Source organism: Solanum stenotomum, chromosome 12, assembly GCF_019186545.1.
Source record: "Solanum stenotomum isolate F172 chromosome 12, ASM1918654v1, whole genome shotgun sequence".
Taxonomy (NCBI): domain Eukaryota; kingdom Viridiplantae; phylum Streptophyta; class Magnoliopsida; order Solanales; family Solanaceae; genus Solanum; species Solanum stenotomum.
The window spans coordinates 42735309-42750408 of NC_064293.1; the positions used below are offsets into that span (position 1 = coordinate 42735309).

A 15100-nucleotide genomic window follows, 5' to 3' on the forward strand; every position below is an offset into this window, starting at 1 on the left:
TATTATGATAAGTAGAAGGAGAATAGGACTTTTAGATGACTGCGGAAATGTCCATTTAAGCACCTGGTTGCTCAAAGCTCCACGAGAGTACCAAATGAAATTTACACGAGGCGTTTTTGTAAGAACTATTTCTCCCTCTCATAGTCCACTTATCCGTTTATCCAGCTACATATGGCTCCTCATCCTGACTTTTACTAAATGAATCCTCTATCTACAGGGTTAGATGCAACCTTTGGTGGTAGTACAGCTTGAACATTCCAAAAGAGACAGGTGATACCGCAGGCTGGAGATTCAGAACACTGAAGCCGAAGTTGCAGTTGACACAGGTGATAAGAGAACTGGCTGACATCAAAGAACTAGAAGCAGTTTTTGCTATTTGTGAAAAGGTGCATCTTACTGAGATTTATATTATAAATCAATCTCCATTTCTTGAGTAGCATTCTGACTCTTCTCTGTAGCTGTTTTAACACCACCTTCAGCAGGAGCTTCAGGCTTCCAAAATGGTGGTGGCCAAGATAATTGAGTTGTATTAATATTATCTTTGCTATGAGAGTCCTCCTTGCCTCTGATCTGAGGAGATACATCTAATGAGTTGACTGGTTTAACAGGCTTGTCCCTCTCAGATGAAGTTCCCTCAACTAAATCAACTCTAGGTGTTAATGAACGGCCTGTAGCAATGGTAGCTGAAGGAAAAGCCTTCTCTGGTGGAACAACTGGTTTATAACTTGAGGGTAGGAGATCATCCCAGTTCTCCAAAAGCTCCTTGTACACCTTACGAAGAGTAACCTCAGTTAGTCCAGTCACCTTACATATTTCAGCCTGGGTCTTCCGCTTGTCCTCTAGTTGACATGCCAAATATATAGCAGCAGCAGAGATGCTAATTGGATTCCTTCTAGTGCAAAAGCATTTATTGATGATTACTTCACCAATGTGAGTCGCCAGCTCCTGATGCAATTGTTGTGCAAGATACAGTCAAAAGATTTAGTAAATACAGAGGAACCATTAAGTAAACTAAACAATAACTTGATGAAATTGAGTAAACACATAGGACCAACATGACATGACTTATTCGCAGTCTCAAACAAATTGATTGGGAAAGAGAGCTTTTTTCGGCTATTGATTTTTTGTTAATGACAATAGCATATACAATTAACCAAGGCAACTGATTACTAACTTTTGAATGAACCGTTAGGTACCTGAGCAGATTTATTCAGCTGAAGGAGTGTACAAAACCTTGGCATATGGACTGATATAGAATTACTATTGATAGGTTGACTGAGTTGTAACGCTTCTCCAAGAATCTTTATGTACTTCCCGATTTCCTTCTGAGGTAAATTGGCTGCAACTGATATTTCCTAGTTATCAATTAATTCAAATTAGAGAAGCGCAGAAAAGTCAGAAAGTTCATGGAAGTTTTTTTATGAAATGCATCTCAGACTACCACTCAGTTACAAAAAATTAAGTATCCAATGGAAGAGGGGAAAAAAAAGCCAAATGTTCAGTTTGACCTACAATTGGAAGAATGTCTGATTATTTCAAATTAAACATGGTATACAAATTACAATCAACAACCATTGACAAAGACACACTAGCATAATATCAAAATTGACATGTTAGCAATCTTGAGACCCCTCTCTCTCTCTCTCTCTCTAGCTCTCTTACTACAAGAGTGACAATTGACAATAGTAACACAATGGCAGTACTTCACATTCAATACTTCTTAAAGGCCCTTACTCATGATGATGCTTTCTACATTGTTGTTGCTATTTTGAAGCACTGTTCTATTTCATGGAGTATATGTTTAACAAAGACCAAGAAACAAAATTCAAATTGTGAGCTTAAGGTTATTGACCATTTGCTTGGCTTTAAGTGCAATCAAATGGGTAGTATCTATTAACCACTTTAAAGTTAGCAGCATATTTGTTGTCGATGGTCAATCACAGGGTATTTTTGATGCAACTATACTGCAACTCCAGGTTCGGCACACTACTAAAGGAAACTAGGCAAGGGAAGAGGAAAGAAGTACAAGAGCTTCCCATCTCTTGTTTGTTCCTAGAAAAACACGTGAAAAGAACATTGGGTGGGGGACTGGGGGTAGGGGGAGGGAGAGAAAGGACGAGGAGCAAGAAGTTCCCTTACAGCCCACCAAAAGTTTCCCGTCTTTTCTCTTGTATTTCCCTCTTTGTACTTAGTTTTTTTCCTTCTCTTCCATGATTTTCCTACATATAGGGTATCTTCCACTTAAGATAAGAAAGAGGAAAAGTAGTAAGTGAGAAAGAGAGGTTTGGAGAAGGCAAAAGTTTATCAACATCAGAATAAACCCTGGGATGGAAATAAGCTTGAACAAGAGAACAAGAAAGGAAATAGCGAGACGAAACGAACTAACAATGACAAAGGTTCAGCTGAATCAGTATGTTACATAGCTGTAATTACCAGCATTCTCTTGGCGCTGTTCTTTTTTGATTTGCCTCTTGGCGCTGTTCTACTCGATTAAATGACCTTATTTGTTTTAAAAAAAAGATTGTAACACCAACGTTCCATACCTATTGATTGAAATGTTAACAATACTGTCTTGGTGATTTTGTAGTAGTATTGAAGATTGGAAACATTAACATTGTGTTGATTGAAGCAAGTGATACACAGTAACAGCTGTGGTATTTGGAAAGAAAAATGAGTTCCGCTGACAATGGACGGTAGTACCACTTCTTTGAAAGATATTTTCTGCCATACCAAATACATCTATTGTAGCTATTTTCCCAATATATGAAGTCCTATTGTTTTTGGAACCCCGATTCCTTTACAAAGATGTTCCTACTTAAAAAGATTTGGCAAGAGTTCAACTAGATGCCAATTAGCTGGATTAGTATAGACAGAGCAAAGCTTAGAGCTTGATTAGTCTTGTCCCTTTCAAATTCAGCAATAGCATATATTTATGGCATCCATTTACCAATTTAACATACCTGGAGAGTTCTCGGCTCTTGGGCTTCCCTGATAGCGTGCACAAGAGCAGTAGTAGCAAGCGCTTCAACACTCCGATTCCTTAAGCAAGTCGCCGAAGAACAATCCCTGAAGAGTTGAAACGCGTGGTCCGAAATATCATAATCCAGTCGCAGAATAGAAGCCACATCAATAATCTGCAAATAAGCCCGGAGATTTTCCACCACGACAGAGGAAGAAGACGAACTGGAGGAAGTTGACGTCGTTTCGAGGACCCGCTCGAGCTCTGCAAGGTGGCCGGCGAATGAAATGGAGGATTGGGCAAATACTGGGTAGGGTTCGAGAGACCAAGTAGAGAAAGCGGTGATGAAACCCGTGGGTTCAAATGGGTCTTCATCGTCGTTAGTGGCGGAGATGGGAAGAGTGGGGAGATCGGAAGTAGCCAGGCACAGAGGAGAATCTTGGGCACGGGTATGAAAAAGATGGTGGGATTGGGTTAATCGCTCCTCCACTGCCCGGCCGCAGGATGTGCACTCTGTTATCGGTCTGCCACTAGTGCTGCTGGTACACCGCCCTTGCTCCGCCGAGCAGTACGGACACCGCATTTTTTCTGATTTCAACTAGCTAGGCGTGGGGGCTTGGAGTACTGGTCCTGCTGGACCCAATTATTTGTAAAAGAGTTTTGGTCACCGGTGCAGTAATATTTAAAGTTTTGTAATAAAAAATGTGACTTATCATTATCATTAAATATGACTTATAAATTGTTATTACCAACGCAATTATAAATCACAACTAGTAAGCATAAGTTAAAAAAATCACAACTAAACACAATATATAAATAATACTTAAAATTTGACTTGTAAATAATTTTTACTCCAATAGCATAAAGAAATGTATACATTCTCATCATAAATTTAAGACTAAAGTCCCAAAAATGTAGGTTCACACTCTTTATTCCATGTTTTTTATGTGAATGGATACATGACTATTTTCATTTATTAAATAGTAAAAATTATTTATATTTTTTATCTATTTAAATAACTACATATCATTAATCTATGATTCGACCTTAAAAATATTTATCAAAATAAGTTAATTTTGAAATAACAACCTAGTTTCAAATAAAAATAGGAAGATCATTAAATAGATAATCCTGCGCCATAACGATAGCAGAGAATTCCATAATAAAAATACAAATCAAATTCAAATTAAGCAAAGGTATAAATAAATACATATAAAAAGGGAAAGGCAAAAGGAATTGCAAAATTGATTCCAAACAAAATGTGAAAAACACAAAAAGAAACATTATAAAATCATATTTTATTATAATTTATAAACCAGCAATAATAATAAATGTAATTCATAATTTGAACTCGTAAATATAACTTATCGTTGCCATTATATATGACTGATAAATTATTATTATCATAAGCATAAATCACAACTAGTAAACATGACTTTAAAATCAAAACTAAACACAACATAAAAGAATACTTGAAACTCAATTTATAAATAAATTTTAAACCAATAACACAACAAATCTATATATTCTCATCGTAAAATTAAGACCAAACCCCAAAAAATGCATGTCATACTCTCTATTTTGTGATTTTTTTTTAAAGCACACATGTAAACCGATATTTAGCTGTTTTCACTTTTTAAATAGTCAAAAATATGTTTATTTATTTATCTGTTTGAATAATTGCATCTCATTATTCATGATTAGACCTTAAAAATACTTTTGAATTTAAAGAGTCTGGAAACAATCCACTATTTCTATAACCTTCTAATAATTGGCTATATATAAATTACTATTGTACTAATATATAAATATAAATAGTTGCTATATCGGTCCATTTTTGTTTTAATCAAAATAAGTAAATTTTGAAATATTAACCCAATTACAAGTAAAAATAGTGTGGCCATTAAAATATATTATCGTGCAGAATCCCAGAATAGAGATGCAATCAAATTCAAATAAACCAAACGTATAAATAAATACATATAAAAAGAAAAAGGGCAGAGGAATTTTATTTGTACACAAAAAAGAGAGAGAAGGGAAAATTGAGATGAAGGATGATGATCTTCCCATATCAACGCCGACGGCACCTTCATCGTCTTTCACGAATTCCAAAAAGGAAACTTCATACTCCGCCATTTTCGGTAGAGGCCGTTACAAATTTTGGGCTTTTACCGCTATCTTATTGTTAGCTTTCTGGTCTATGCTCACCGGAACTGTTACTCTCCGTTGGTCCGCCGGTAACCTCAACGCCATATCCGATGACATCGACATTCCCCTCCCCGAAGATCTCGACGTTCTGGTCCGTACATTTCCCTTTTTCAACCTCATTGTTTGGGATTGACACAGAGCTGATTGATTGATTGGATTACCTAATTATTAGTAACTTGATATTTCGTTGATTGGTTTTCGGAAATTGTATCTATTTTTGGCAGGAAATGGAAGAAAGGGAGAAGTTAGTGAAGCATATGTGGGATGTATACACAAACAGCCGTGGGATCAAATTGCTAAAGTTTTGGCAGGAAGCATTTGAGGCTGCCTACGAGGAGTTAACTAGTGACGTTCCTGGAGTCCCCGAGGATTCCCTTTCTGAGATCGCTAAGATGTCTGTACGCTACATTCCTATTGAATCACCACCTCTTCATTCATCGGTTAGCTTTCTCTTTCCCTTTGAATCCAATTCTCATGGTGATTTGGGTGTGGGTGTGGGTGTGAGTGTGGGTGTGTGATATTAGACAAACGTTAAGCCTTGTAGCACTCTTGTGATCTTTACTGCTGTTAATTCATTGTTATAATAATTGTCATTTTAACCGTGTGTTGATGAAGCTTTAACAACAATAGCAATCATACTTTAAATCTCAGTTTAATTGGGGTTTACTATATAGATTTTTCAATATCGTTTTGACTCCATTTGTTTATGTTTCATTTCAATATTCTTATGATTTCTTTGTAAGACAAATTTGAAGCTCTCTAACCCTAGTGGTTCTATTTATCTTTCTGTTATACAAATCTGTAAATAAATAAAGAAGACGTTCAGCGTACTCCAGACTTAAGTGTATCAACACGACTAAGTTAATCTCGACTAGTTGGCATTGCTCAAATGATATTTTGCTTTCATTGTGTTTTTTTCTTCACCATGTTTGAGCTAACTTTCTTCCATGTGATTTTAGAATTACCTCATTTCCTTTTAATATCTTCAATCATTATTTGGTAATGCTGACAGATCAGTGCACTAAAATATATACCTAGACTCTTGTATCAATCTTTTCTTTCAAGTGTCCTATATTAATCCTAAGACTTACTTTTTCATGTATTGCACCATTCTCTTGGATCACTAGGCTAGATCTCTGAATTGTCTGCGTTTAGACATCACACCTGTTTATGTAAAAATTAACTAGAATTTGCTTGTATGTTTCACTTGTCATCTTTAGTTTCCTTATTTTGGAGATAATATTACACTTAGAATGTTGCAAATGCTTCACTTGTCTATCATCACTCCTACCGATGAATTTAAGTAGTTTTTCCTTGAACTTTAAGGTATATGGTAAGTCCAAGTCAAAGGAAACTGAAAAATGTAACATAATTTGGTCTATTCTTTGCAATGCAACTTTTAGGTACTTGCTGTTTCTTAAACTTTTCACAATCCACTAACTTAATCTGATTGTTGTGTGAGTCTATTATATTTAAGAAGATATCATAATGAACTGAAGCACATTGGAATGTATACTTTTCTGCTCTTTGGCTCACAACTATCATAATGTCGACTTGGTCAGAAAGAATACACTGAGCAGAAGATTATAATATCTTCTATAACTCTATTTGGTGGTGGAATCTACTGTTGCTTCAATTCAACAGTTTCAGCTTACAGCATTCATTAGTAATTAGACTGTTTTATTTGGTACCTTTTAAAAAAACATAACTTGCTTCAGATTAGGTAAGGTAGTATTTAACCTCTACATATTAAATGTGAATTTAATACCGAAGTTAGCCATTTTGACTAAAGCATCTCCCTGATTTCTTTATTTTAATCTCCTTGGATGCTAAATCAAATTTACCCAATAAACTGGTATTTGCTGCAATTTCGTAACTTGACTTTCCTGAGATATTCGCTGTTTCAAATATATATATATATATATATAAATACACACTTTATCAAAAAAAATATATATATAAATACACACACACACATACACGCACATAGAGAGAGAAAAGTCCCATGGTAACTAAGACTACTAGGTGGGAGAGAAGTTCCAACTATCCCTAACTGACGCTGGTTACCACCTAACCAGCGTCAGTTAGGAAAAATTTGGAAATTCTCTCCCACCGTCACGCTAGATTATGATTATGGGCTAAAATTCAACAGCTTATGTCACCAGCCCAGAATGGAAGATTTTTCGCTACTAGTGTTATTATATTATTATTTCTGGTTTTTAAACTTGCACTACTCTTTTTCTTGTTCATTGTCTGAACAAGCTTATGTGTGTCTTGACTATTCCACGGGGTACCTGCTACCTCCCACCAACATAGGTTCCGGGTTGGCTCAGGCAAATGGGAATCTGGGACTTAAACATTATACCTCATTTTCTCATCCCACTTCATTGACCACTAGGCCATACCCTTGAGTGCCATTTTGGTGCAATGTTAATGCTTACATTCTTTTTGTTTCTTAATTTGAGATTTCATTGATTACATTTTATCATTAATGTGGCTTTATTCTACAGACGCAAGTTTACTAGTTTTATGTTCTGTGTTCCTTTTGGTTGCTTCCTTCAACTATTTGCAACCATCTAATTGTGGTTTGTTCTGTGTGGACCCATTCATAGGAATAAGTGTTTTCAGTAACTAGATTCATGAGTTGTATTTTTAGAAAACTTTGATGTGAAAACTTATTTTTCTTCTTCCTTGGCTAGAATTAACCTGCTTGCTGACTGTACTTGGCTATTATGCTATGTTGAACTTTAGCGATTTGCATATGGAAAAGATAAAAGAACATTCCTTCAGTTCCATCTTGCTATATTGAATGACATGATGGTGTAAATTATGTACTCTTTCAGAACATCTGTTGTTAACTTGTTATTCTTGATAATATTGGTAGATAGGTCCATCACTTCTGTCTTTCACTTTTACCACCAACATGAGATGATCTTCTATAATTCGTTTGCTCCAGTCGAAAATTTCTCCTTGTTTTCATTGACAAAATACAACTTTCTCGTTGGAGCTGATTGGACTTGATAACAACACAGTTCTCTATTTTGACTTTGATGTGCCTATTCTTGTGTTATTTATTTATTTTCTCTGTCGAAGCTTATGAAATTTCTTGTTGCTCCATATATGAGTTGAAGAAAGTTCTCAGTATTTATATATGTATGAAATAAAGAGTTGAAAGTTCTCTTGGCCTCTTATAGGGCAGTTTACATGAAATGTGCAGTAACTTCCTATTATAAGTACACAGTGATAAAATAGTAGCTTTTCTTTTTTGATGAAGAAAATAGTAGCTTTTCTTTCTGCAACTTAATTGGTCAAGTTGGTTGGCATGAAACACGATGGCCTAACAGTATTGTGCCCAAAGGTTGGCAGGTGATGGATAGTAAGATATTCCCTTTTTCCTTTCTATAGGCCAATAACTTTGGCTTGAAAAACAACATTCTTTATGGCTGGATCTCTCTCTTTTGCCTCTAACATGCGCTGATTGTTGCTGCTATTTTGTATTGTCCTTCGTTAAAAGTTAATAGACAAAGATAACTTTCTTAATTCCACCTAGTTTGCTCTCCTAGATTCTTGTTATGTTGTGATTGTTCCTTTTAGATGTGTCCTAATGTCATTGATGCGTGTTTGATCCCATTTTAAACTATTTCAGGGAATACGTGAATTAAGTCTAAGGCAAATGAAGAGGGAGCAAACAACTGCAACAGGGAGAAAGTTATGACTTGGAGAATATCAAGAATCCCCATTTGTGTGATCACCGCTTTTCACATATATGAATGATGATTATGCCATCTGCTGTCTGGTTATTGCGAAAGGCAGCATTTGTGAAAAGATTACACTGTCAGTTCATTGCATTTTTCGCTGTTAGGGAAAAACTAGTATTTATTTAGGATTTCATACTTGTAAATTTTTTCTCCTCTGATTTTTGTCTTTCCACAATGAAATCACATGTTGGTGAAAACTCGAAAAATATCATGATTGGATTAATTCATGCAAAAAACAATCTGGATTTGTTGCTAGTAGTTTTGCGCTGAAATACACTTTCGATAGACATGTTTTGCGCTTGTGTTTAATTTACTGATGATACTAGTATCATATGTACATAATACATTGTCTTATAGAGGATAGCTTTGTGCTTTTTGTTATACCGTTTTAAGAGAGAATTTGAGTATTCAGAAAGTAAAATCATCATAGTTCCAAACATAACTTGCGAGTCGAATTGTGATTCGATTCTACGTAGTAAACCGTTGATGTCCTTGGTAAGTTCTTAAATACACTTCATGAAGCAGCAAACTGCAGGTCCGTTCTTGATTTTTTGATTAATTGTTTTAGAAGAAAAAAAATAATAGAAAAGTGATTGATTGTTATGAAATACTAAGCGCTTCAATGTGGAAGAAAGAATTGTATTCCAATGTGTAAGAACAGCACAAAGCCACAAATGTTTTGTTGAATAGTAACTGTGATCTTCAGAAGCTTAAAATATGTATATAAACGGTGAGTTCAAATGTATGTGCTCTTAAAATACGTACATACATTTTAACTGTATTTTGTATATGTATACATAGCCCGAGTGGAAAATGAGGGTTCAATTCAACTCACAGAGCTCGTCCTAGGTCCTAACTGGTATGAGATACTTCTTCCATTTTTTAATTTTCCGAAGACAAGAAAGTTAAGGTTACTATATGTAGAGGCAAAGAGTTGTTATCAGATAGAAACTTGACAAATTTCTCTAATATATACTGTTCAAATTAGTACAGTAGTTTTTTAAAGACTTTCTTGAGGGAGGAGAAAAAACTCTGTTTGTGTATATACTGCAAAATTGTGTTGAATATGCTTCACGTATATAATTTCCATCATCTATTCTAGACTCGAGCACGTTCTTTATCGAAATCTGAAGGAGGCATGAAGAACTCAGTTGTCAATCTTCCAACATTAAAATCTACCTCTTCAATTTTCCATCTTTCTTCCAGCTGCCTCTTGTGGTTTGCAGAGTGCTCACCATATCTGAAAACTGTAACAAAAGTTTTGCCACTATGCGCAACATTAACTCCTTCAACATGCTTATAGTCCTCCATAACAGATTCTGTGCTAGTCTCCCAGAAGACGCCCTCATCGTCCCTGCTGGTCTTAACTGTTAGCAACCTGGAATCCTCAAACTTGATCATTAGACCTGATCTTTGGCTGAAGTATCCCCAGATGGTGTGATGAAGTATTTCATAATTTGGACCACTTTGTGCCTCCAATGCTGATTGATTTGTGTCTAGTTTGAGAATGAAACAGTCCTCTTCGTTTATTATCTTCTCTCCTATGCAGACTGCATTCGCAAACAAGTTTGCTATAGACCGAGGATCTAGTCCCTACAACAATGTTGATACTAACATTAATGTGTGAGTAATTTCACGTATGGTCAAGTTAGACAACTATTTTTCTGTCATGTTAAAATAACTGAGCTATTAGGACGTGATCAGAAAACTCAAATGACTGGAAGGCCAAATTTCTGTCCCTACCAGCACCAGTCATCTATATATTATGACCAGTCCGCGAATAGATCAATTACTTTAATGTGACAAAATAGTTTCACGAATCAACTATTATAACATATGTGTGACAGTTTAAGTTTGTTTTACCTGCAGGAAGCGGCGGAGAGGTCTAGGAGGACCCTTGGAGATAGGCCTAATTTGATTAGAAGATTGTCTCCATGAGATTTTGCCATTACTACCAGAAATGACTTTACATCCAGAGATAAGCAATTCTAAGCACCAAAGGTCAGGATTCTTTTGCCAAAGCACAAAGCCTCCGTTTTCGTCACTTTTTCTCACCTTCACACTTTGATCACCTTGATGGAAATCAGATCCAGTAATTTTAACATGCCCAATTACACACATACTATTCACTGCATTTAACGCTGGTTGTCCCCCTGTTGCTGCTATGTATTGTTGCAATATGTATTTTGCTGTAGACGCTTCCTGCACATCAATTTCAAATAATTAGTCGAGGTGTCTATAAGTTGATCAGGAAATATAAATGCCAAAACTTACAATGGAAGAATGTTTCACAGGACGATTAACGGATTGGCCCAATTGGATTTGAAAAGGGATAAGAGGAGATCCCACCATATAAAGTAGAAAACTAAGTTCATTATAACGAGCAGCAACAATAGGTGAAGACCATTTATCAGATGTTTGAGCTTTCATCCATGTTGCCATATTTTGCCATCTAAGAGCTGCATTACTCCCCATACTTTTGAACATTTCATCTGGAATTGGCACCTCCAGCACTGTCTCCAACCCATCTTCTTTATCAACATTTGGACAAAGTATCCTCATGTAAGAACTCAAGACTAATTTACCTTATGCCAAATTTAAAATTACAACTTAATTTTATTTAGCGTGTGCGCGATTTAATGAAAGAGAGACAGTAAATTTCGAATACCAAATGCATAAAGAAAGAGAAAAAGCAGAAGGCTGAGAGATAATTAAGGATTGTTATGAAAAAACAACATTCTATTCTCTGTTTTTGTTTGCCTAAAACAAAGTAGTATTTGAGGTGGGCAAGTTTTTGCGGAGAGATTTAAAAAAAATTAAACTATATATTTCTAAATTAAGGATTTAAGGTTCCTCATTCTTTTAGCAATCGTGCGGACACCGTTTTATCTAATTTTATTTTGCATACTAGGTGGATTCAGAATTTTAAAATTAAGTACAATAAAAAATTTAAACTTAGTACCTATATATAATTCTCTTCTTCATAAATAGGAGTGCAAACAAAAAAATATATTTACCTTTGCTATTAGTAACGGGACGAACATAAGAATATTCAAACAAGATTTTCACGTTTGCTATTAGTAGCGAGACAAAACAAAAGCACGTTTTATATTTTCCATCTTCCTTCGAATTAATCCTATTAAATTTGTCAGTAAATTTTATTTAGATAGCCATGAACTATGATTTGTTCCAATTGAGCACCTAACACATGATAACATACAACGGGTAACAACCGATACCAGTACTAACTAAGAACACATTCTTTTGGAGAGATGAGTGTCTCTGTGTAAGTATATCCATCCCATCTCATGGTATCTTCATCACTAGTTAGAGGTCCTATGAGATTGCTTCTTCTGTCTGATTCTTTGAATGTTATAAGCACATCTGCTTAATCTGAATTCAGCAACACTCGCCCATCTCCAAATATATATATTTTGGAGTGATTGGTAACACTTGAAAACGTTTCCTGCTATCTCTCATTGTGAATAATTTAGTCCAAGATTCTTCGATACCATACTCTTTCATTACCCACAGATCAAAAACAATAGTATCCTCCTTGACACAAACAAAATTTACACTAAGCATTCCATCTAACACTGTTAGGCCTTGCTCGATCGTGTCATAGAACAAGGGCATCTCCTTCGACAATGGTAATTCTCCAAACGCCTCATTTGAAATGATTAAATGAAAACAGAGAAAACCTATATCCTTCGGAATCAGCAACCCAATGAAATGTTCTTCGTACTGATGTCAAATAGTCCATATTATCGCATTGGAAGGTACATTAACCTTCATAAATTTTTCTACACGAACCAGTTTTTAGTGAGAGAATTTCAGTGGGTGCCTCTAAATCATCTTCAGAAATCTTAACGACCTTATAGTCATCACTAATTGGGTCATATCCCAATCCAAAATTGTAATCACTAATGCAAATAACGTGATTTTTTTTTAACCTTGACCTTATAGTCATCACTAATTGGGTCATCTTCAGGAATCTTAACGACTATTTTTTTTAATTTTTTTTTTAAAAAGTAATCTAAAACCCTATTGTATGGTAATATCAAAGAAAGGCATTTGTGTAACAATAGATATATATATATATATATATATATATATATGAAACACTTTTATAACAAATAGTATATTAACTTTAAATTGCAAAGTCAAGATATATCACCCATTTCCCTATTATAATATTTCCTTCGCAATCATATTTAAAAGAAGAGATAAATATGTTAAAACACTACTGTATGGTAATATCTCTTTTAATTTTTAGAACTATATTACAATGTTAAAATTTGTTAGAACGATTAATTAAAGAATTCATTAAACTAGTAGGAATTGAATTAAACTCAAGTTTTGAGTTGTATAATTAAAAGGGGAACTTCAAAAAATGAGCATGCTTGGATTGACTTATATTAGATGTTTTTAAGTAAAATAATTTTTTAGTATTTGGACAAAATAAAAAAGTATTTATAAACACTTATTTTTAAGTTAAAATAACAAAAATAAAGTCTAAAGTCATAAGTTAGAACTTTTGACTAACAAAAAATCAATCCAACCCAAAGTCCCAAACATGACTAATTGTCAAAAAGCAAGTTAACCTATTTGGATTGATTTATTTTAAGGGTTTTAAAATCAAAATAGTTTTTAAATGTGTTTAAATAAATTTTTAAAGTGTTTATAAGCCCTTGATTTTAAGCTAACATGATAAAAATAAAACAAAAGGTAAAAAGCCAAAAATCCATCCAAACAGAGATAATTTGTAGATTGAGAATAAAAATAAACGTAATAAAATTTCATTGTATAAACCTAGCTAAACTAAGAAACACCCAATTTCGACAACTCTAAGTTAGTAATCAAATTATAATAACAAACTTAAGAATAGTCCAAATTTTCAAACTCAGTGTGAAATACCTAAAATTAATTACCATATTTTTCAGTTGAGGCATCGGATATCATAGAGAAAAATTTTCGTCAGAAAAGAACCTAATATTTGGGTGACAAAATTTGGGTAGATCCAAATAACATGTTTTAAATTAAAATTGTTAAACAGTATAATACAAAGAATACAAGGCAAGAACAAACTTGATCACGGACAACGGGTTTTTACTTGTTATTTTTTGACAAATCAAGGAATGACACTTTTTTTTCTTATTGTATCCTCAATTTATTAACATTGAGTTAATGTCATGACCTAGTAAATAAATATGTTTGGGCCCATCATATCAATTAATAAGAGTAAAATAGTAAACTTTCTATAATAATCACCGTTTTCTTAATGAGTACGTAAAATCAAAATTTGTCAAGTAAATAAAATATTATCTTAGAGAGATTATTAATTTACCAAGTATTAATTTAATAAGATTTTACTGTAAAAGTGGATATTTATTTTTAATATGACGAATAAGTGAAATGGACAAAAAGAGTAACAAATTAGAACGCACAACTAATTTATCTTCTAAGTAGAACACAAAGGTCTAAACTATATAAGAACATTGCAAGTTTACTCTAATCCTATGCATTTTGGAAAGGCACTTTAAGAAATGATATTTTATAAGCACTTACCTATTAAATAGAAGAATGAAACAGTAAAATAAAGTTTTTTTTTGTGATCTTTGCAATATATGATCACTATATTGTTTTGCAATACATGATCATGATATAATAATGATCTCTTTTTATATGTAAAATTGAAAATCGGAGCGAAAATAGAACCAAAGCAATAGAAGACACAATATTGAAGCAGAGAAAATGTTATTCTCATTAATCGATCTTAAACTGAATACATCAATACAAGGTTTCCTCAAGCTGATGGTTGAAATATATCTAGCGGAGAACTACGTAGTTTAGACCGACTGAGCCCCAATTCAACTATTAAATCCAGAACATACTTCTTTTGACACATCATCATTCCCTTCCTGGCTTGGCAAATTCAATTCCAAGAAAAGACTTAAGTTCACCAAGTCTTTCATCTTAAACTTGAGCTTTAAGTCATTCCTAGTTTGTAAATCAGAGAGAGAGAGTATTGCCTGTAACCAATAGATCATCAACATAAACTAGGACCACTACTAACTCAGGGCCAACATGTTTAGTAAACAAAGAATAATCGAAACTGCTTTGAGAGAACCCAAGAAGCAAAAGAGTGTCGGTGCTGATTACATGCATACATAGT

General features: G+C 34.2%; 3 protein-coding genes across 3 annotated transcripts; 1 reads left to right on the forward strand and 2 right to left on the reverse strand.

Moving 5' to 3' along the window:
- Nucleotides 1-219: 219 nt before the first annotated feature.
- Nucleotides 220-3630, reverse strand: LOC125848818 (plant-specific TFIIB-related protein 1). Its single transcript, XM_049528758.1, has 3 exons — nucleotides 2961-3630; nucleotides 1197-1355; nucleotides 220-945 (listed from the first exon to the last, which is right to left on the reverse strand). The coding sequence occupies exons 1-3, from the start codon at nucleotides 3540-3542 to the stop codon at nucleotides 409-411; spliced, it is 1278 nt and encodes a 425-aa protein (XP_049384715.1). The 5' UTR covers nucleotides 3543-3630; the 3' UTR covers nucleotides 220-408.
- Nucleotides 3631-4864: 1234 nt separating this feature from the next.
- Nucleotides 4865-9089, forward strand: LOC125848128 (uncharacterized). The gene is made up of 3 exons (XM_049527934.1): nucleotides 4865-5258; nucleotides 5392-5607; nucleotides 8814-9089. The coding sequence occupies exons 1-3, from the start codon at nucleotides 5007-5009 to the stop codon at nucleotides 8880-8882; spliced, it is 537 nt and encodes a 178-aa protein (XP_049383891.1). The 5' UTR covers nucleotides 4865-5006; the 3' UTR covers nucleotides 8883-9089.
- An 873-nt stretch (nucleotides 9090-9962) lies between these two features.
- LOC125849518 (uncharacterized) lies at nucleotides 9963-11488 on the reverse strand. Its single transcript, XM_049529606.1, has 3 exons — nucleotides 11200-11488; nucleotides 10789-11127; nucleotides 9963-10518 (listed from the first exon to the last, which is right to left on the reverse strand). Exons 1-3 carry the CDS (start codon nucleotides 11485-11487, stop codon nucleotides 10024-10026), a joined length of 1122 nt encoding a protein of 373 aa, XP_049385563.1. The 5' UTR covers nucleotide 11488; the 3' UTR covers nucleotides 9963-10023.
- Nucleotides 11489-15100: the final 3612 nt, after the last annotated feature.

What these genes read in the sequence shown, in the direction of transcription:
- LOC125848818 (XM_049528758.1), bottom strand. Translation starts at nt 3,542, where the DNA reads ATGCGGTGTCCGTACTGCTCGGCGGAGCAAGGGCGGTGTACCAGCAGC. An exon ending in AAGAGCCGAGAACTCTCCAG is followed by an intron (nt 1,356 to 2,960) that starts GTATGTTAAATT and finishes ATTGATAACTAG; the next exon opens with GAAATATCAGTTGCAGCCAA. An exon ending in AGCTGAATAAATCTGCTCAG is followed by an intron (nt 946 to 1,196) that starts GTACCTAACGGT and finishes CAATTGCATCAG; the next exon opens with GAGCTGGCGACTCACATTGG.
- LOC125848128 (XM_049527934.1), top strand. Translation starts at nt 5,007, where the DNA reads ATGAAGGATGATGATCTTCCCATATCAACGCCGACGGCACCTTCATCG. An exon ending in CCGAAGATCTCGACGTTCTG is followed by an intron (nt 5,259 to 5,391) that starts GTCCGTACATTT and finishes TATTTTTGGCAG; the next exon opens with GAAATGGAAGAAAGGGAGAA. An exon ending in CACCACCTCTTCATTCATCG is followed by an intron (nt 5,608 to 8,813) that starts GTTAGCTTTCTC and finishes AAACTATTTCAG; the next exon opens with GGAATACGTGAATTAAGTCT.
- LOC125849518 (XM_049529606.1), bottom strand. Translation starts at nt 11,487, where the DNA reads ATGAGGATACTTTGTCCAAATGTTGATAAAGAAGATGGGTTGGAGACA. An exon ending in CTGTGAAACATTCTTCCATT is followed by an intron (nt 11,128 to 11,199) that starts GTAAGTTTTGGC and finishes ATTGATGTGCAG; the next exon opens with GAAGCGTCTACAGCAAAATA. An exon ending in CTCTCCGCCGCTTCCTGCAG is followed by an intron (nt 10,519 to 10,788) that starts GTAAAACAAACT and finishes ACATTGTTGTAG; the next exon opens with GGACTAGATCCTCGGTCTAT.